Source organism: Oenanthe melanoleuca, chromosome 4A (genome assembly GCF_029582105.1).
Source record: "Oenanthe melanoleuca isolate GR-GAL-2019-014 chromosome 4A, OMel1.0, whole genome shotgun sequence".
In the NCBI taxonomy this organism is placed as follows: Eukaryota; Metazoa; Chordata; class Aves; order Passeriformes; family Muscicapidae; genus Oenanthe; species Oenanthe melanoleuca.
This window is the reverse complement of record NC_079338.1, coordinates 4,055,848-4,076,861: the sequence shown is the minus strand read 5'-3', so window position 1 is coordinate 4,076,861 and position 21,014 is coordinate 4,055,848. Positions and strand designations below refer to the sequence as shown.

At 46.1% G+C, this 21,014-nt stretch overlaps 1 protein-coding gene across 2 annotated transcripts in view; it reads left to right on the top strand.

The window, feature by feature from the left end:
• Window positions 1–20,938, top strand: part of MED12 (mediator complex subunit 12) — a 36,153-nt gene extending 15,215 nt beyond the window's left edge. Inside the window, exons 18-44 of one of the 2 annotated variants that reach the window (XM_056491293.1) lie at window positions 83–226; window positions 992–1,155; window positions 1,297–1,428; window positions 3,195–3,422; window positions 3,613–3,757; window positions 4,039–4,159; window positions 4,839–4,940; window positions 5,656–5,769; window positions 6,044–6,207; window positions 8,923–9,102; window positions 9,262–9,333; window positions 9,607–9,767; window positions 9,859–10,020; window positions 10,105–10,216; window positions 10,429–10,518; window positions 10,930–11,039; window positions 11,533–11,668; window positions 11,947–12,108; window positions 12,614–12,991; window positions 13,319–13,469; window positions 13,660–13,865; window positions 14,257–14,337; window positions 14,536–14,753; window positions 15,333–15,489; window positions 18,088–18,261; window positions 18,424–18,505; window positions 20,505–20,938. In XM_056491293.1, the coding sequence (XP_056347268.1) occupies window positions 83–226; window positions 992–1,155; window positions 1,297–1,428; window positions 3,195–3,422; window positions 3,613–3,757; window positions 4,039–4,159; window positions 4,839–4,940; window positions 5,656–5,769; window positions 6,044–6,207; window positions 8,923–9,102; window positions 9,262–9,333; window positions 9,607–9,767; window positions 9,859–10,020; window positions 10,105–10,216; window positions 10,429–10,518; window positions 10,930–11,039; window positions 11,533–11,668; window positions 11,947–12,108; window positions 12,614–12,991; window positions 13,319–13,469; window positions 13,660–13,865; window positions 14,257–14,337; window positions 14,536–14,753; window positions 15,333–15,489; window positions 18,088–18,261; window positions 18,424–18,505; window positions 20,505–20,548 (3,990 nt within the window). In that variant the 3' untranslated portion in view covers window positions 20,549–20,938. Of the gene's footprint in view, window positions 1–82; window positions 227–991; window positions 1,156–1,296; window positions 1,429–3,194; window positions 3,423–3,612; window positions 3,758–4,038; window positions 4,160–4,838; window positions 4,941–5,655; window positions 5,770–6,043; window positions 6,208–8,922; window positions 9,103–9,261; window positions 9,334–9,606; window positions 9,768–9,858; window positions 10,021–10,104; window positions 10,217–10,428; window positions 10,519–10,929; window positions 11,040–11,532; window positions 11,669–11,946; window positions 12,109–12,613; window positions 12,992–13,318; window positions 13,470–13,659; window positions 13,866–14,256; window positions 14,338–14,535; window positions 14,754–15,332; window positions 15,490–18,084; window positions 18,262–18,423; window positions 18,506–20,504 lie in introns of both variants that reach the window. The other variant, XM_056491292.1, reaches the window with a different exon arrangement.
• Window positions 20,939–21,014: the final 76 nt, after the last annotated feature.

Below are 21,014 nucleotides of genomic sequence, written 5' to 3'. Positions count from 1 at the left end.
TTACTGAGAGTAGATTCCTGGAAGATGAGCCTGCTGAGGAACTGGAAGGAGAGATAGACTGTGTATTGTCTTGCACTTGCAGGTATCTCGTAATGTCTTGGAACAGATCACCAGCTTTGCTTTGGGAATGTCGTATCACCTGCCTCTGGTACAGCATGTGCAGTTCATATTTGACTTGATGGAGTATTCACTCAATATCAGTGGTCTTATCGACTTTGCCATCCAGGTAAGGGCAGTGTGCTCAGGTGCTCCCTAGGCAGGGATTCGTTCACCTGAGAGGCAGCAGATCTGTGCTGTGGTAGTTGGCCTGCTCTGGTCATCTTTGGTGACCCTCTGACCCGTGTCATGGAAGTGGTCACATTATGTGGTCATTGTGATGCTTCTGGGCTGCAGCTGTTAGGAATAGATTGTCTGTGGGAGATAGTTTTGCATGTTCTGTTCTGAGGATTATTCTTCCAAAAGTTTTGGGCTTGTTTCCAAAGGACTTGCATTGCATCTCTGTCACTGGTTGCAGCAGGGCCTTGTTCTGAGTGAGGAGGAGATTGTCTGTTCCTGGCACCTTGCCTACCTTGCTCCCCTGGAAAGATCCTTGGCACATGGCAGCTCAAGCTGCCTTCTGGATCCTGCTAAAATCCTGTTGCTGTTTCTGCAGCCTGTACCAGGTGTCTCTTGAAGCCTAGCTGATGGAATTGCGGCTGTTAGCTTGGAAAGGATATCAGAGTGAGACTTATGCAGAATAGAACTACCAAACAAGCTGCTTAAAACTGCCTGTGGCCATATCACAATTACCCTCTGATACCCAAGCCCTGACAGCCCCTTGTACTGCCTGAGACATTTTGCCAACTGTTCTGGGTCGCGTCCCTAAGCAGAAAGTGCCTGGCAGTGCCTTTCCTGGCAGGTCCTGTAGGCTGTGGGTTTGGTGTGCCTCCTCCCTTTCTGACCATACCTTACCCCTGTGGCTGTTGAAGGGTTTTTCTGTCATTGGGTGCAGTTGCTGAATGAACTGAGCGTGGTGGAGGCAGAACTGCTGTTGAAATCCTCCGACCTTGTTGGCAGCTATACCACCAGCTTGTGCCTGTGCATCGTTGCTGTGCTGCGGCACTACCACTCCTGCCTTATCCTGAACCAGGACCAGATGGCTCAGGTCTTTGAAGGGTAAGAGCATCTCCCCCTTTGTGTATAAGGAAGCAGTATATATGCTGGGGATTCATAAGGGGCACAGACATCTATGGCCTTCCTAAAAGGCAATTACTTGGTGCCTGAGGGTTCAGCTCACTTTTTTTTGTCTCTCTGCAGTCTGTGTGGGGTGGTGAAACATGGCATGAACCGCTCGGATGGCTCCTCAGCAGAGCGCTGTATCCTGGCTTATCTCTATGACCTGTATACCTCCTGCAGTCACCTCAAAAGTAAATTTGGGGAGCTCTTTAGGTAAGTCTGATGCAGTTGAGATGCAGTGGGTGCTGCCCACTGTTGCATCTCAACTTAAACTTTGCTTTTGATCTTGTTTCATGAGATTGCTCCTGAGATCCTCTCAATGATTCAGTGGATAATCTTGACTCTTAAATCATCATATTTTAGTAAATTACCTCAGTAGTCCTCTGCATCTCCACAGGTCTGTACCTACCCCTCTCCTGGAGGATAGAGGTAGAGAGTTTAGTTCTTGCTAAACTGGTGACTGAGCAATTTATCTTAAAAGTGGTTTTCTGCTTTCTAATACTCCTTGGGCTGTTTCTGAACCCCCTCTGCTTGGTTCTGAGTTTTGTTCCTGTGCTACTTCGCATTCCTTTTTTTGGTCCTGTTAGCTGTTTGGGTTCTGCTCTGCTGATGTTGCCCCCAGGTTCTGTTCCATGGCCTTACTTTATGCTGTGGCCTTCTATCCTTTGTAGCTCTTATTTTGGGAACTGACCCTCCACTACCTCCCTTAGCCACCCAGAAACAGAGTTCACAGATCTCACAGGCTATTTGTTTACCTGGTCAATGAAGGGGTAATTCTCCTGACAGCCCTGTTTCCCAGTACAGTACTTCACTTTGTCTTCTTTTGCAGTCCCTGCTCCCTATTAGTGTTTCCAGTGCAGTTGTGTTGTGGGGATATCTGACCCTTGGTGTTACCCCCAGTGAGGGGCTGTGAAAGTGGCTGTTGCCTTGATATCAGCTGGCCAAACTGCTGGCTACAGAGAGTGTTGGAAGTCTGCCTCTGGACTGAGTTGAGAGCAGGAGGGATTGCTGTTATCATAGTTTGTCATACTGGAGTTCTTCGAAGTAGTTGTCATACATACAGAAATGAGAAACCTTATACTAATCTAACTGAATTCCCAAAAGCTGTTCACCAAAACTTTAAAGTAAATGGCCACAGATAAAAGGGAATATCCTTTAGCAGGCAAACAATAAGTTACGGACGAGAACAAGGAGTGACTGAGGAGTTCCAAAGGACTCTGCTAATGCATGTGCTGTTTTATGCCTCAGAAGTGTGAGTGGTGATACCAAAACTTAACTGTTACTTGGCATATAATAGAAGTTGGCTGCAGGTTATTATAGTAGGGTGCACTGATGGTGACCAGGTGATGAACTAACAGCTGAAATTCAGTGTTGTTAAACACAGAATAATGCACATAGAATTATCTCTGTTTCTTTCTAAATTCCTGTGTGGTGGTGGATGTGTTCTACTGGTTGAATAAATTATCTTTGAGCTGTTACAGATACAGAATTGAAAATGTCATTATAGTGTACAGTAGCAGTCAGAAAGCAAATTAAACGTTAAGTATTGTTTGGAAAGGAATAGAGAGCAGAACAAAGAGCATCATTAGGCCCCTGTTTATGTTATGTGCCTTGTGAGTCGGGGCAGCAAACTCCAAAAAGCATGTCGTGGATTTAGGCCCAAAGGAGGATGAGTGGATAAATACCAGAGGTTTCAAATGTCTTCTGAAGAACTGAGTCTCCTCCCCACAGAAGAGGAATATTGATAGAAATTTTGTGAAGTTCTGGTTGATGTGGAAAACAAATTGAATGTTCAATGTGTCTTAGAATGTAAGCACAGAAAGGAATTAATAGAAAATAACAAATTTATTGGTCTTTGTTGGTAAACAGTGATCTTGAGTTTCAACATGTTCTTGCCCAGAAAGGGCTTATCTTTGCTCATCAGAGTTCAGTGGCCACTTAGTTTTTTGTGTTCCTAATCACTTTTCTGTCCTGTTTAGTGACTTCTGCTCCAAAGTGAAGAACACAATCTATTGCAATGTTGAGCCATCTGACTCCAACATGCTATGGGAACCAGAATTCATGATTGACACTATTGAAAATCCATCTGCACATAACTTTACGTACACCAACCTGGGCAAGAGCCTCAATGAAAACCCAGCCAATCGCTACAGTTTCGTCTGTAATGCACTAATGCACGTGTGTGTGGGACACCACGATCCAGACAGGTGAGAGGCAGAGCTTTCATGGTTCTACTGAGAAAGTGAATTCTTTAGTTGAGGGTAAGGAAGCCAGTGGCCATATCTTGGGATGTGAAGAAGGAGGAGCCAAGGCTGGGGTTGCTTAGAAAATCGCTGACCTGATGGCATGCATGAGTAGCAAAGCTGACCCTCTGCTTTTTCATTATTTATTTAACAGGGTGAACGACATTGCTATCCTGTGTGCTGAGCTAACTGGCTACTGCAAGTCTCTAAGTGCCGAGTGGCTGGGTGTGCTCAAAGCTTTGTGCTGTTCCTCCAATAATGGGACCTGTGGCTTCAATGATCTCCTCTGCAATGTTGATGCAAGTGCAAACATTCAAAAGGGGAAAAAGGAATTGAAGCAGGAGTGGAGGGATCCCTTGGGAGAAGGCAAAAGTGAACAAGGGATGGAGGCTTTGTCTTCTGAGGGCAGGGAAAAGGCTTTAAATACTGGGAGCTGCCATTGGTGTTTGTTGCAGCCTGGGCAGACCGTGGAGATTGACCAGGGTTTATGGGTCCTTCTGCCCCCCAGCTCCTAGGAATTGCTGACAGAGGGAATGAGGTAGAGGCTGTTTGGTTCACTGGCTGATCTCCTCTCTTTCAGGTCAGTGACTTATCTTTCCATGATTCCTTGGCCACCTTTGTTGCCATTCTCATTGCCCGGCAGTGCTTGCTGCTGGAGGACCTGATTCGCTGTGCTGCCATCCCCTCACTCCTCAATGCTGGTAAGTGCATCCCTTCACAAACCTGTCTGACTCAGTTCTGGCCCAAAGGCCTGTGCTTAATGCATACTTGGTGAACTCTATAGTTGTCAAACATACCTCCAATACTTCTTTTATATTTAATAAATGAATGTGATGCTTTAGAGAAATTTGTGCCTTTTGATTTCTACCAAAAACTGGTCGTGCTAAGATTTTACATGGCCTGCTCTCTTGAGTTTGTGCATGAGCTGAAATGAGCATGGGGAGCTGTTACCAGCCTCACTGTGTGACCATTGTACTCTGCTCTGAACTCCAGCAGTATGCCTCCCACTGATAATAATGTTCAGCTTAGCATTTTGGCTAGAGCAGCCAGCTGGGCTTACAGCACCTGTGCCACTGCCTTACTCTGCCACCAGCTTTCCTATCTCTTCTCTGGGGATTGCAGCATCCAGACTCTTGACAGGGTGAAGTTGGAAAGATGGAGCAAGCAGAATGCAGTCAGTGCATGTCACTGGGGATAACACTGAAGGATTTGCTTGCTTGCATGTTAATTGCTGCACATGCTCCATATTTGTAAATACAGTAAGGCTGCTGCAGCTTCTCGGCTGGCTGCTCCAGAGCAGTGCTCTGCGAATAGCTTTTGGATTGAGAGTCAGCTGTCCTGGTGGTTAAGAAATCTCAGTTGTCTCTTTTCTTTACATAGCCTGCAGTGAACAGGACTCAGAACCAGGAGCACGTCTGACCTGCCGGATTTTACTCCATCTGTTTAAGACTCCACAGCTGAACCCATGCCAGCAAGACGGCAGTAAGTGAATGAACCTAGAGCCTTTCTTTATTGTGAAAGTACTCAGACTCTTGCACCCCACGAAAGGAGATACAAGACCTTATGGTTAGAGATCATAACCTGCTTGCTTTGAATAAAGCAGGCAAAGCCTGATGCACTTTCTTCATAGGACAAAAAAACAGTATCCTTCCATTTATGTCACTCCATGGTAGCCAGGCACTGGGGAGAAGGTTCTTGGAGGCAGGAAACCAGCCAGTAGAGGTGGCCTTGCTGTCACTAAGCCATTAGAGTAATGATCACTTCTTCTTTTGTGTCTTGAGCTTTGTATAGCCTCTTAACTTGGTGCCAGAAGCTGCTGTTTTACAGCACTCCTTTTTTGTGTGATGATGGAAACATTCCAGGAAGCTCTGTTCTTGGCTTCTCACCAGTATCCTGATAGCTCAGATTTCTAAATCCAGCCTCTATTTTAGGTCTAGGGTACTGTTGGAGCTTGGAGTTCATGACACAGGCTCTGCACCCCATTTGGATTTCGTGGTTCAGTTGTCACAATGTGATTGGCACTATGCTTCTTGAAACTTAATTAAATGGACCCCATGTTACAGTTAGGAAAGGAATTGGCCTCGGGATTCTCTGAGCTGGATTTTATGGTACTTGCTGGCACATAATTCAGGCAGCTCTGGAGCTCGTGCCTTTCTCTCTTGCTGAGTATTGCCTTTCCCCTTTGTCCTCTTTGCAGACAAACCCACTGTGGGAATCCGCTCTTCCTGTGACCGTCACTTACTGGCAGCGTCCCAGAATCGTATTGTGGATGGAGCAGTCTTTGCAGTGCTGAAGGCTGTCTTTGTTCTGGGTGTGTACCTGTCTTAGCCTGAACCTATAACATTGTTTTTCAGGGGAATGAGAGAAAAACACATTTCATTGTTCATGCTGACTGTGCAGAAGGCCACAGGAGATCTTTTCTTCTTTATATGTGGCTTGTTTGTAGCTGTAAACATGCTTTGAGTCTGTTGGCTGCAGGGAGGTCACTGATCGCAGGGAGTGTTTAAAAAAATCTCAAGATGTTTTTTGAGTCAGGCTTTGTGGTTAGTGTTGTTGATTATGTAGCATTTGTGCTTTCCTTTTAGGAGATGCAGAACTGAAAGGCTCTGGCTTTTCCCACCCCGGAGGTGTTGATGATCTCATGGATGATGAGCTGGGCACCAGGAAGGCTGGTGGTCGGGTAGTAACTGTAGAAACAGCCAGCTTGGATATTTATGCCAAGTATGTACTAAGGAGTATATGTCAACAGGTGAGTCTTCCCCATTTCTAGATGTGTCCTTATTCCTTCAGCAGACAGATATATCCCATATGCCTTCAGGTTAGGTTTGGCAGGTATGTCTTTGAAAGATCAGTGAATAACCTGCAGTGTTTCTGTCATGTGACAGTACTGAGGACTGCTCAGTGTTAGCAAAAAATAGAGACAAGCAGTGCTCAAGAATTAGGTGTTGCAGTATGCAGGGACTGCATCCCCTTTGCTTTGGCAACAGCACAGGCTTCTGTCCAAGGACGGGAGTGCTGGGAGTGGTATGCTGAGATGTGTGCTAAAGGCAAAGAAGATCAGCACAAGAACGACAGACAGATGGTTTATTAAAATGATAAATGGTGTCTTTCAGGATGCAGCCGAAGTGTTGCTTGCAGCTAGGCTGTTAATGTATCCCTGGGCTTTGCATTGCCCTGTTAAATTAATTAAAACAACAGCAACAAAAGCCTTTTGCTTTTGCTAATCTGACAGCACCAGTGTTCTACTCCTTTGTGGAAAATCGACACTTGAGGAGCTGAAACCTAGCTAATAAGGTTGCAGAGTAGAGTGGCCATGCTGTATGAAAATAGATGTTGAAAGGTATCCTTAACCTTGGTTATAAGTTTATTCTCTCAGCAGAAAAGACGTGGTGTTACAATCTGAAACCTGTATTTTATATTAGTAGTGTGTAAACCCACCATTAGTACTGTGTATTGTCCTCATGCTATTGTTTATTAATGGGCTGACTGCATAGCTATGTTACCAGCTTACCAAAAAGGGATTAGAACCACTTATTTTTAAATATAAATTCAATATTCTTGATATTACTGAAAGCTGACTGTAGCATTTACAGAAGTAGATATTCCCTTGCTGATCAAAGTCTGTATAGACTCAAAGTCTATATAGACTCAAAGTAAGTAGAAGAGCACAGCAGGGAGTAGCAGTGTCAGGTATCACTGCTTATACCAGTTGTTGGCAGCATTGGCTATGTAGAAGTGAGTGTTTCAGTAGACACCCATGAGTTATCACCACATTGTGCCAGAGCTCCTGCAGGCTTTGTGCAGCTGTAAAGGGTAAAATTCTGTGTTTAATGTTAGCACCTCTTCTGTGAACAGTGAACTTGCACTATCAATGCCTTAAATTGTAGGTTGTGATTTCTCAGTCTCAGGTTCAGGTATATATTTTATAATAGAATTCACTGTGAGGGGATGAAGAAAAGGAGTAGATTATAATTAATTTAAAGATTTCTTCATAGATTCATAGAACAGTTTGGGTTGAATGGACCTTTAAGATCTTTTAGTGATCACCTTCACTATTCCAAGTTGCTCAGGGCTCTATCCAGCTTGGCCTTAAACACTCCCAGGGATGGGGCATCCACAGGTTCTCTGGGCAATCTGTTCCAGTGCCTACCTCTCAAACCTGTCCAAGTCCCTCTGGATGGCATCTCTTCCCTCTAGCATGTCTTTCTTTCTTCATACCAATAAAGTGGATTGGAAATGAAGTCTGAGTTCTTGTAAGAAGCTGAGCAAATGATAAGAAGAGTCTTCCCAAGGATATGTGTATTACCTAGGCAAGAAAGAGAAGATGATTATCAAGAGATTGTGATGTAGCAACACTGAAGGGAGGAAATGCAATAGGCAGTGGAGAGGTCACCACATCTCATGTGCACACTTTGTCTGGAATGAAGATAATGATCTAGGCTGTGGTTTCACAAGGATTTCGAACCAGAGTTTTGACCTTTTCAATCTTTGTGCTTCAGTGCATAGAGTGCTGCCCACTGCTGAAGGGCCTTTCCAGCTTTCTAGGCATAGCATCAACACCTGTGCATAATAAACTGGATCCTTATCTCTTCTTTTATTGTCACTTCTCAGTGGAACAATTCTCTGATCAGGCTTGCTCTGCAGATGCAGAAGTGCTTATATAGCAGTCCTCTGTTGATTTTAATTTAATGAATTTGCCTAATTTTAAATATGAAAAATTTCTGCACTAACAAATGCTGCAAGTCAACCGTAAATTGAGTGAAGTACCTCCATCATGTTTGGAAATTGCTGTCCTTATTATTATCATACATTTAGGGAGCATCAGCTGAAATCAAGAGGCTGGCAATAATAGTTTTCTGTCTACCTTCTCATAATGTGTGACTTTATAAGTGGCTTGCATCCAGTCAGTCATTTTCCTTTCCAGAGTCTGAGAAATAACGTGGTTGATTTTTACTAAGTATGGCAGTGTGCTTTCCGTCACTATTTGAGAATTAAGGTGTGTGCTTTTCCCCAAGACATGTTCTGGTTTAGTACAACCTTGAATTACCTAACTTAGGACAGCTCCAGAGCTTTGTTGTGCTGGAAATAGACTAAACAATTTTAAGTGATCCCTTCTGATCTTCTGAGTCCAAGTGACAATGTTGAGGGAGCCTGGACATGGTAGTGACTGTGTACTGTTAAATCACTCCAATATTTTCTCAAAAGAAAGAGCAACTACTGTGTTTCATTACTGCTGACTTGTCAAAGTTTGTTTCCTCTGTTCTGATTGCTGTGCTGTGCCTGACGCCTGCTGAATCAGGATAGTACAGTTCATGAAGAGAAATGATTATCAGGCATAACTGCATACTAATAAGGCTTTTATGATTTTGATGTGTTCCATGCATCTCTCTGAGACTGAAAGCAGGGGCGTTGGTTTGGAATCAGACATCAGTTTGACTGTGCTGACTCTGCCTTCGTCTTGTAGGAGTGGGTAGGAGAACGATGTCTGAAGTCCCTCTGTGAAGACAGCAATGATTTGCAGGATCCTGTCCTGAGCAGCACACAGGCCCAGAGGCTGATGCAGCTGATTTGTTACCCACACCGACTCCTGGACAATGAGGAGGGAGAAAATCCTCAGCGGCAGAGGATTAAACGCATCTTACAGGTGCAGGCTGCTGGCAGAATCTGAGTGTCCTAGTAATTGTCTCATGTAAATGCAGCCCTCTGAGGGGTCTGACACTCATTATGGTGGAACCTGAGGGTGTGAGTTGGTGTAGACTGAAGTGAGATAAGGAATTACATGAAGTATGTGTGTGCATTACAGAATTTGGACCAGTGGACTATGAGGCAGTCCTCGCTGGAGCTGCAGCTCATGATAAAACAGACAGCAAGCAACGTGAGTTCCTGCTCAGAGGGGATCATACAGGGGAGGATGAAGTGGCTGCTTGTGAGTTGGTGGGGAGGTGGTTTGGCAGAAATGGGGATAGGGAGGAAGTAAACAATGAGGGAGTCAGACCTGTGAAAGCCAAGCATGAGAAGGAAACAATGAATCTGAGACCCCAGGAGCAGCAGCCGTGGGGAAGTTGACAGACTGAGTTTGTATGGAAATGTGGAAGCAGTAGATGCTCTCAGAAAAGGACTTGACTGTCTTTTTCTTCCCTACCTCCAGGAGATGAACTCCTTGTTAGAAAACATAGCCAAGGCCACCATTGAGGTATTTCAGCAGTCAGCAGAGACCAGCTCTGCTAGCTGTACTGGTAATGGAGTCAACAATATCAGTAGCTCGACAAGTGCTACACCTGCCAGCAACAAATCCAAACCCATCCTCAGGTGGGTGTAGAGCCAGCATGCATTTCTCTTGTAGACAAGTCTGAACCTTAAATTGTGTTGTAAACAGTTTTTCTCTCCCGTGTTGTCACAGCTCCTTGGAGAGATCAGGAGTGTGGCTGGTGGCCCCTCTGATTGCCAAGCTTCCAACATCAGTGCAGGGCCATGTGCTGAAAGCTGCTGGAGAAGAATTGGAGAAGGGACAACATTTAGGGTCATCATCCCGCAAAGAACGGGACCGCCAGAAGCAGAAGAGGTGAGTCCAGGGGAAAGGGCTGGCAGTGTTTGCTGTGCTGGTCCCCCAGCCTGGCAATATAGCTCCTTCTCTGTTCTCTCACAGTATGTCCCTCCTGAGCCAGCAGCCATTTCTGTCACTGGTGCTGACATGCTTGAAAGGTCAGGATGAGCAGCGGGAAGGCCTCCTCACCTCTCTGTACAGTCAGGTCCAGCAGGTAGGGATCTTATTTCTCCCCTCACTTTCCTCAGGAGCTCGCCCCTCCAGCAGACAGGCTGTAGAGCATGGCCTCAGGATGTTGCTTGTCTTGCCCTGTTTGGAATAGGGAGCTTGGACTGACCATTTCTGAGTCACCGGACAGTGAGTGGTACAAGCTGCTCTCTCTAAGCTTCAGCTGGTGAGGTCTGTCCTCTCTTCTGTATTTCTCAGATTGTTACAAATTGGCGAGAAGATCAGTACCAAGATGACTGCAAAGCCAAGCAGCTGATGCACGAGGCCTTGAAACTGCGGCTGAATTTGGTGAGCAGTTGCAGAAAAAGATCTTAACCATCTGGGGTGAAGAGTTGTCTGCCTTTTTTTCCTTTGGAACAAGCACACACGGAGGGTCTATATATGTCCTGAGGCAAAGAAGGAGGAGAGACACTTGTGCTGCTTCTAGGTCTTGAGCCTTGAGTGGGACAGGATGCATGAATAAACTGCCTTGCTCTGTTTCATCAGGATGAAATCCAAAGACTTGGTCTCTTTTGTAGATGTGCCTTCCCCTTTGAATGCCTTTGCAGCCCACAGCACTACTACTTGAATCTGGGGTTTGGCTGCCCTCTGCTCTCAGTAGGAGTTAAGCTCCTTTAAGCTCTGGTTTAAGCTCCTTTGTGACTTCAAAATCTCAGTGTTTCTTGGTGTTCTTGTGACTAAACTCCCTTTCTCTGCCAGGTGGGAGGAATGTTTGACACAGTCCAGCGCAGCACACAACAGACAACTGAATGGGCCGTGCTTCTCCTGGACATCATCAGCAGTGGCACTGTGGACATGCAGTCAAACAAGTAACTTTCAGTCTGACTTCTGGTCTATACACCTACTAAGGGAGGTAGTTGTTAGCATGGCCATGTTTCTCATGTGGGCTGGCTGTTCCTGTAGATGATCTGTCAGAAGTGAAAGCTGAAAGAGACTTCAGAGTAATAGCAGATTACAACTTAGGTCCTGATAGCCAAGTGCACTCTGCCATATTCAGAACAAACTTGGCTTTCCAGATGCAGAGAGATATGCAGGGGAGAGGTGAGTCTGGTTTTTAGAGGTGCTGGATGGATACAGAGGAGTCCAGTTTTAATCTGTGATACTGCACCTAACTCAAGTGGGAGTAAAGCTCAAGTGTGGTGTGTAAGGAAAAGGAGAATTAGTGTGGGAGGGTATTCTGAAGACTGACACTTCTAAATGTGGGTGGAAGTCTTGACAATCTAATAGTGCTGGGAGTTGCAATGATGGCAGAGTCTTCTTATGAGCTTTTCAGGTGACTGACGTTTCTGCTCTGACCAACAGTGAGCTCTTCACCACTGTGCTGGACATGCTGAGTGTTCTCATCAACGGCACCCTGGCTGCTGATATGTCCAGCATCTCTCAGGGCAGCATGGAGGAGAACAAGCGGGCATACATGAATCTTGTGAAGAAACTCAGGGTGAGGGGCACCAGGCCGTGTATGGGGACCAGAGTGTGCTGTCTTGTGGTTGTTCAGCTATGCAGACTTGCAGATTTACCTGTGTGTCATGAAAAGTACCTGTCCTGTTTCTGCTGTTTGGATGAAGTAGTGAGGGTGGCCCCTATGACTCTAGGCCTGAAGGGTGCAAAGGTGAGAGGTAATGCAGGGATAGAGGCCAATACCAGAAGAGGCATATGTGGGCTTTGGATGTTTTTTCCTGAAAAATTCTTCAAGTCCTCTCTGTTGCACTTGTGCAGAAAGAGCTGGGGGACCGTCAGTCTGACAGCCTAGAGAAGGTGCGACAGCTACTGCCACTTCCTAAGCAGACCCGAGATGTCATTACCTGTGAACCTCAGGGATCCCTCATTGACACTAAAGGCAATAAAATAGCTGGCTTTGATTCCATCTTCAAGAAGGAGGTAAGTGAAGCATTTTTGGATGTATCACAGTTCCTGAGTGCAGGTGTCACCTTGTCCTCTGATGCCTCAAGTCTGCACAGCTTGGGAGGCATCTGTATGCATGCAGACAAGCTGGCACATAACCATGTCCAAAAAGGGCAAAGCTGGGGTGTTAATGCTTGGTGATAGCATGCTGCTATGACCTGAAATGTGAACTAAATTTGGGGGTTGTATTTATGGTTTTATGAAGCGTAAAGAGAAACGCATAATCTCTGTCATGTAAGCTAATGGGCAGAGCCAGTGTGCAGGAGAGTGGCAGAGATGGATTGAGGGAGACTAGACAGTTGTTGATGAAGGCCTTTAGAAATGACTGCTTTGCCACCTGGAGGAGCAATGGCCATTAGCAAGGGCTCAGACTGTTTACTGAGAGATCTGGATTAGAGCCTGGAGAAAGCACAGAGTTACTTGAACGCTCGTAGGTGCAATCAGCAGGGACTTGAAGGTTCTTATCTCTTTTGCTTTAAAGGGTTTGCAAGTCTCTACAAAGCAGAAGATTTCTCCTTGGGATCTTTTTGAGGGTTTGAAGCACTCAGCCCCGCTCTCCTGGGGATGGTTTGGGACAGTCCGGGTGGATCGCAAGGTGTCCAGGTTTGAGGAGCAGCAGAGGCTTCTTCTGTATCACACACACCTGAAACCCAAGCCCCGCAGTTACTACCTGGAGCCATTGCCACTGCCCCCTGAAGAGGAAGAGCCTCCTACACCTGTGGCTTTAGAGCCAGAGAAGAAAACTGCAGAACCAGCCAAGGCTGATAAAACAAGCTCCAATCCTGCCTCCTCCACTGAAGAACGCAAGAAGAAACAGAGCAAAACCAAGAAACGCAACCAATCTGCCAGCAAAACTGAGGTAATGGAGTGTCCAGCAGCTGTGAATGTCCCTTGTCCACCACTCCTAGTCACAGAACACTCCTTAGAGTCTTCCTGAGGAGCCTGAGAGTGGTGGTGGGGTGAAGATGTGGTGTTTCCTCTCATCTGAGAGTACTCATCTGAGCTTTATCCTGCTCTCTCTAGCTTGGAGCAAGGCAAACACTTTCTTGGTCCCTGATGGGAGGAAAGGAGTCTGCCCAGCCCAGATAACACCCTTGGCTTCCTCCTGTGGACTTTTCAACCCTTTTATACTCTCCCTCCATTCATGAATTCCCAGTGCACATTTCTTACTGCTTTGTCTTTGCAGGACTTTGTGTTGGGCCCTAGCCGAGGGGTTTCATATGGAGTTGGTATGCCTACAGATCTCTTGCATCACCAGTCAGGAAGCACCATGTCAAGGCTGGCATATGGGCAGTCACCAGTGAGTCTCTATGCCCAGAATCAGCCTCTTCCAGCAGGTAGGTGCACAGGAGAGCCAAAAATATTTTACCTCTTCGGGAACCTTTTCTGTGAGAAGGTCCTATGCAGATCCCTGCACTTTCTTTTTTTGCCTGTCATGTCTAGGTACAGTGATGAACAGTCATTCTGGAGCTATGAGGTGTGCAGCAGTAGCTGTGACTGCTCTGCCTGTTTCTCTTCCTTTGGCAGGTGGCCCTCGCCTGGATACATCCTACAGACCAGTGCGCATGCCACTGGGAAAACTGGTTCAGAGTCGCCCTCCCTACAGTGGTGTGCTGCCTCCAGGGATGGGGAGCATGATGGGCATTGACCCCTCCTACAAGCCAGCAGTGTACAGGCAGCAGCCTCCAGTGTCCCAAGGACAGATACTGAGGCAGCAGCTGCAAGCAAAGTTGGTAAGTCAGAGCTGTTGCTGACTCCACACTATAGCATGGCCAGGCTGTTCAGTGATGTCCCTTTTAGCCAGAACTGCCCAACTCTGTATCTGCTCTGGAAAGATGTTTATTGTGTCTTAGAGGGCCCATGTCGGTAGCAGTTGGAAGAGGTTGTCATGGGGTGGCCACTGGGGAATGAGAGGGGCATGTCCTGGCTGGGGGTGGCAGGTTTTTTAGTGGCCTGTTTGTCCCAGGTCAGGGTGAGACAAAAGTCATGAGCATGTGCCTGCTGTGCAGCAACCTCATAGGTTAGGCAGTGAAGCCACTTGTCTGGTTTAATGGGAGCTGCTGAGAAGAGAGCAGCAGTGTTCCTGCCCTTTGGAGATAAAAGTGCTTCTCTCTCGCCTTTCAGCAGGGCCAGGGCATAATGGGCCAGCAGCCTGTTCGCCAAATGGCTCCAACCCCGTCTTATGGAGCACTGCAGCCCTCCCAGGTAAGTGGCAGTGACTGCAGGTAGGACTGGAATCTGGCTCCAGGACAGGCCATCAGCTTTGTTCTGCTAAACCCTTAAAGCTCTCGGCTCTTCTTCCTAATGGGCTCCCCTGTGGCAGTATTTACAGGAGACTGATGTCCTATGTTCTGTATTCCTTTTCACCCTGTGACTAAAAAAGGCCTTTTTGTTTCATTTCAGGGTTACACTCCTTATGTCTCCCACATAGGCCTTCAGCAGCACCCCTCCCAGTCAGGCACAATGGTGCCTCCTACCTATTCTGGTCAGCCCTATCAGAATTCCCACCCCAGCTCTAATCCTGCTCTAGTGGATCCTGTTAGACAGATGCAGCAGAGACCAAGTGGCTATGTGCACCAGCAGGCCCCTGGCTATGGGCACACCTTGGGTAACACACAGAGGTAGGTACCTCCTGTCCTATTGGATGTTTATAGTAAACTCTGTTTCATTAAGGATTTCCCTGCTTTGCTCACACAGCTCTTAACAGCAAACTCTGAAAACCTCATTCTCCATGCTGTACTTTGCTTCCTCAGAGGAACATCTTTCTGTCCAGGGAAGAAACAAAGAGATAGGATGAAATTTGGAAATGCTAGTTGTAGGCAGGAAACTGTGTTGTTACTAGCCAGAGAAAGATGGCATAGAAAAGCATGAGAAAAAATTACGTGGGAAAATCATAGTTTTGGTTTTAAATCTAACCAGCAGATCTAAATCTGAGATTTCCATTTTTCCTGAGCAGGCATAAATCCAGCAGGAAAGCCATGCAAAACAGTGGGATGATGACTGTTACTTAGGGCTTCTAGAAAAACAGGTTGTGTTAAACCCTTGAGAGGCCCTTGTGTCGCTCACCTTTCTGCAGAGACAGCATGGATTGCAGGGGGCTGTTTGGGCTGTCTCACTGCTGTTAGAAGTTGTGTTTGGATTAAAGAAAACTGGCCGCCTGTGAATCCTTTCCTTCATGAGCTTGTCCTTCTCTCTTGCAGGTTTCCTCATCAGTCAATACAGCAGACCCCCATGATGAGTGGGATGAATCATTTGGGTCCACAGGGAGTGCCCTCAGGAATTCGACCCAGCCAGATCCTTCCTGACCAACAGCAGCAGCAGTACCTGAGGCAGCAGCAGCAGCAACAGATGCTGAGGGTGAGTGTTTGCTGACAGGAGGAAGGCTGCTGGAGCTGGAGGAGGCTTGCCCAATGCTGTTTACCTCTGCCCCTCTGTGTCAGGAAGAATGTCACTCCGTTGGGGGCTGTCTGTTGTAATTTGCTAGGCAGTTCTCCTTTCCTTAGAGCTGGCCACTCCTGATGGAGATTCCTGCTGCACTGCCTTGTGCCAGCCACCCAGCATGAGCTAAAAGTCTGTTCAGTCCTCTGGCCTGGAGCTCTTCCTGCTCCAGCTGAGCCAGTAGATAGTGCAGAAAGTTAGTTGATTGTACAAGTGTGGCAGGAGCTAGAAACAATGTGAAAAGCCACCTGTCCACAAAAGAGCAAGAAATTTGTTCAAGATCATCTTTAGGGTCATATCTGCATTTCTCAAGATCAAAATAAGTATTGGTCACAGTTTCCATTGGCAAAAAATCTGGCATGAATCAGTCCACATACTCCATTTCTTACAGCAGATGGTGAAAAATTGGTCCAAAGCCAACTGTTAGACCCAGCTCTCTAGGTTCAAAGAAGATCACAAGGCATGAGTCAACAGACATGAGTATTTCATGAATTTGCATTATGATCTTATGAATATTAAATTCTTACATGAAATTAAGATACATTTCTAGGAATTATAGAAATGTATTTAATTGACAGAGAAACATAAATAGTTTAATTGGTGAATCCCATGCCTTATAACAAGGAGTGTAGGGAGACTTTACATAGCACAGAGTGCTGAGTTTTTTTGTTCAGAGAGCGGCCTGGGTGAGACAGTGGTTCCTGCAGAGAGCTGCAGTCAGCAGTATCTGAGAATTGCTGCCTTGCACTGGACAAGAGAACTGCTTCTGGCATGGTCAGCAGCTTTTAGTCCTTTTGATAAGTAGCACCCCCTGACTATTCACTCTTGAGTTTCTTTTAGCATTTTCCATCAGTCATATTCAGAAGAACATGCCTCAGACAAATTGCTAACACTTCTACTACCTCAGTAGTTTCATGTATACCTTCAGCTTTTAGCTGACTTTGCTTGGTTGCTTAAAAAACCCACAAAGGTGGAATGCCCAAGCTGTGCCATTATTGTGACTTCTGCTGTTACCTGAGGTGTGCCTGATGCTAGAGCTGGCTTTCATGATGCAGTGGCTTGTGGAAGGGATGGATGGCCTTTTGATTTGTCTTATGTGGGTTAGTAGACAGCTGCTGCAAGAAGGTAGGACATGAAACTGGTGTCCTGGCTCATTTAGTCAGTCATCTGCTTTCTTGTGTACCCAGGTCGCAGCATCCATGTCAGGAACCTGTAACCAGACTGGTATAAGTTGAAAGGTTGTTCTAGAAACTCATTCCCTTTGGCTTGAATCCTTGATCCAGTGTGTTCATGACTGGTTCTTGTATGAGTTATTAATTGTCCACCATGTCCTGTTTACTGGCTGTTCTTTCTCAGTGTTATTTTCCCAATGTACATTCCTAGGAAGCACTTGCAGCTTCCAAAGGTCAGGTTTTTCTAACCTTCTTTCATAAGACACTGTTCCTTCTCCTGACTGTTTTGTTTGTTTTCTGAGTCTATTCAAGGTATGAACCTTGTCCTTTTGAGCTAGTGATTGAAACTGTACCTACAATCACTGTATTGGGTTTATGATAGTGTTAGTATTTTTTTATTTCTGCTAGAATTTTTTTTTATCTAGAGACTTAAAAACTGCATTGACAGATGGGAGAATTGTCTGAAAATTAGGAGAAATGAAAAACCTTGAGATTTCTGGGTATATTCTGACTCCAACACACTGAATATTCTTTTCAGCATAACTAAGTCTGTAAACATTTGGTTTTGAGCACTGAATTCAGTTTATCCACATCCTTTTATTGAAGTGTAACACCAGCTGTCATGAGTGGCAGGGAAGGGACAGCAAGATAGATTGAAGAGTTGGGGGACATGACTGAGAAGGAAAGTTTGAAATAGCTGAATGTGTTGCATTAGAGAGACAAAGACAACAGAAGAGACAAGTCTCCAAATTTTTTTATCTTAAAAAGAAAGAAGATAATCCGTTATCCCTTCGTATCCCTAGGCTGTAGGACCAGGAATGGCCTTAAAACACAACATGTGAAATTCAGGGTAGAGATTAGGGAAAACTCCAGTAGTAGGAGTAGCTGACCTGGAGTGGATTGTATAAGGAGATTATAGGAGCTCTGTTGCTACCTCTGAAAAGAATCTGAGAATGAGTCAGGCAAATACTCATTATTCATTATTGCTGATTTTAACCAGAAGGCAAGAGATGAACCAGCCAGCCTCTTGAGTTCTTCGTTTTCTATTCTTGCACCTTGTTTGCTCTTTGTAATGACCAGTAGGCTCGGAGTTTTCTTCCTGTCATCTCTCAATACCTCATCTTGCAGAAAACTTTGTTGCTGTCCCTTTATTTCTTGCCATTTCTCAGCCTGGGGTGGAGTCTGGTGAAATTTGAGTAATTTAGGTACCTGTAAAGAAAATGGTGCATAAGGGTGTTTCACTGCATGGAGCATCATTCCTCCTTAAGCCCTTGCTGTGCCCTGGTGCTGTGTGCATTGCCCTGACAGTTCCCTGATGGTCCCTTCTCTTTTGTCTTCACAGCAGCAGCAGCAACAGCAGCAGCAACAACAACAGCAGCAGCAACAGCAGCAGCAGCAGCCCCAGCCACCGCAGCCCCAGCCCCAGCAGCAGCCCCAGGTGTCCACAGTGCCTCAGCCACAGGCGCAGGGCCAGCCCCCGGGGCTGGGGATGCAGGCTCTGGCCCCCCAGCAGCCCATTGTGAGTGTTCCTGCAGAGGCACAGGGACGTGACAGTCCAGCACAGATCCAGCAGTGCTCCACCTGCATCCCCCCTTTCTCCCTCCCTGAGCTTCCCGGGGCTGTGTGAAGCTGAGGCTGCCAGCCAGGTGGTGTGGCTATAACTGTGTTTCTCTCTTTACAGTTCCAGCGCCAGGGCCTTCAGCAGACACAGCAGCAGCAGCAAACAGCTGCTCTGGTTCGACAGCTTCAGCAGCAGCTTTCCAGTAAGCCTGAGTGTTCTTGATCCTGTTGCTAGTCTCCTCCCTGCTGTTTTTTGTTGCAGGTACTCTGTTGTAGAGAAGCAAGGCTGAGCCAGGCTGTCTGTCTGAGGACATAAATTATGCTGGCAGGGAGGTGCCATCAGGACTTAGAGCTACCAGCCCAAGGGGGCACCAGCAGCAGGGAGGGCAGTGCTTGCCAGCTTGTGAGCAACCTTCCAGACCTTCCTCCTGCTGCCTGCAGAGGGACAAGGGAGCTGAGCCTTTGTAGGGACAGCCACATAGCTTTCCTGAAAGGATACAGTGGGCAGCTTTAAAACCATCTGGGGGAATTTTCTCTGCTGCAGGTGACCTCTGAGGGGCACAGGGAGGCTGTAATCCTGGGGCAATCACTTGGTGAATGACCCAGAGACACTGTGGTTGTGTTGTGAGCCAGACAAGACTTCCTGGATGCAGGAGGGGTACTCTTACAAGTGTAGCTGCACACTTGCTGTGTTTGTGATGGTCACAACAGGGTAATGGCATAGATGTTGTTCAGTCTGGCACTGTATTCCTATAGTCTGTATTGAATTACTGGCTGGAGGATCACAATACAGAATTCAGGGTCTATGGTGTTCCCTTCTGAATTGCCTGCTGTCATTGTCTTCTGACACCTTACTGGCTTTTCTGCTATAAAAATGGCAGAAATGCTGTGAAAATGCTCAGAAATGGACAGTACAGTTGGTAGGTTTTTTGTTTTGTTTTGTTTTATTTTGCACTGAGAGTGAGGCTGTGCCAGATCTGGTAATGTGTGGTGTGGGGGACTTGGAAGCTGTGCTTATACTTGTTCCCTGATGAAAAATTCTTAGTCCTTGTGGCCAAAAACCTCCCCAAACCAGGTTTTAATGTGCTAAGCTTCCCACTAGCCTGATTCACAAACAATAAGTCTGTGCCAAAGGATCTCAGCCAGGACATTCAAGTATAGGAAGACCTTGTATAAGAATCTGAATATAGCAGAACAGCCATATGTTTGTAGCCTTTCTGTACATCAAATGGAACTGTTGTATCTGGAATGGATGTGTGGGTCCCATGCAGCCTTGTGTCAGCATTCAGCTTCCATGCTGCCTCCTTGGTTTTGCGTCACCTCCCCAAAAAGCATCTGGAGTTCTTATTTGTAGTGTCAGGGATGGAGTGGAAAGCAGGAAGTAAACCAAGACCAGGCTGCAGGAGGGGGACAAGGGTGTTTTGGGTCCAGGATAGGTTGCCTTAGGAGGCTGCAGGGTATCCCTGAATGTCCAGAAGGGCTGAGAAGGCAGTAGGCCAGCCAGGTTACACTCATCTCCTTTTGCTTAGCGGCTTAGGGTCATACATGCTGATGTTGCTGCAGAAAAAAAGAACTACAGAATTTTATGTATTGGACAGTATTCATATATACTGTGAGCATAAAAATCATGTAAATCATAAAATGGTACTCCCAGCAGTTTGGAAGTTCATGAGGTTCTTGAATGTAACTTTGCCATGTTTCCTGCCTTCGTGCCATCTGGAAGTCCTTAGGGCCTGTATGGAGATACTGAAAGGAAGCCAGGGAAATTTTCTCTGAAACCTTTGGTTTCTGGGAGTGTTTTAAGATCAGTGACACTTGCTAGCTCAGCAGCTTGTATGGCTGGAGAAGTTGTATAATTTTGTAAGTTGACTTTGTTTCAAATTCAGAAATCAATAATCTACAAATTCATCCTCCCAGCTACTTGTCACCTTTCAGAGCTTTGTTATGGTCCTCCAATTCCACCATGAGGGATGGAGAGATTTTCCCTAGAAACTTCAGGATCAGGACTAGAACATCTCTCTCTCCCTGAAAGAATGTAGGATCCTGGCTCAGGCACATCTGTAGCACAAGGAGTACCACAGTGGTTATATTTTCCTTCTCATGGCCTGTGACACTCCACATACTGCACTGATGATGTGGGGAGGGGAATCTCTTTTCTGAACTAGACCTTGTGACTGTTTAACTCTGTGTTGACCTCAACAGATACACAGACACAGCAGAACAACAACCCATTTGGACGCTACTGACCTCTGGCACTTCAGCCTGATTCAGGAGGGAGACATCACTGTGGATGGATACAGCCTCTTCAGCCTGACCCACACTCTGGGGCAGCCCCCAGCCTCTGTCCTTGTGCCCCCAGTGCTGCTGCTGTCTGTCTCAAAGGGAGATGCCAGGAGGAGCATTTTATTGTACAGAGAAAGTGTTTTTACTATCCAATTTCTACAAATGTTTATGGAGATCCCTTGTGGCTGATAGTCTCCCTTCCCACTTTGGTTTCAGTTTTTACTCAGTTTTTAGTATTTTTGTTAAAATAATGATTAAGACATTGTAAAATTTTGTACTTTATTTATACCAGATGAACTCCATACTGCAGACATTCTCGGATGAATACAGAGAGCTTACTTTGCAAACTGAGTGTGTATTCAGAGCCTGCCTTTCTTCCTCAGCACTCCTCCCAGTACAGCCCAGCAGCACCCTTCACACATGGTCTTC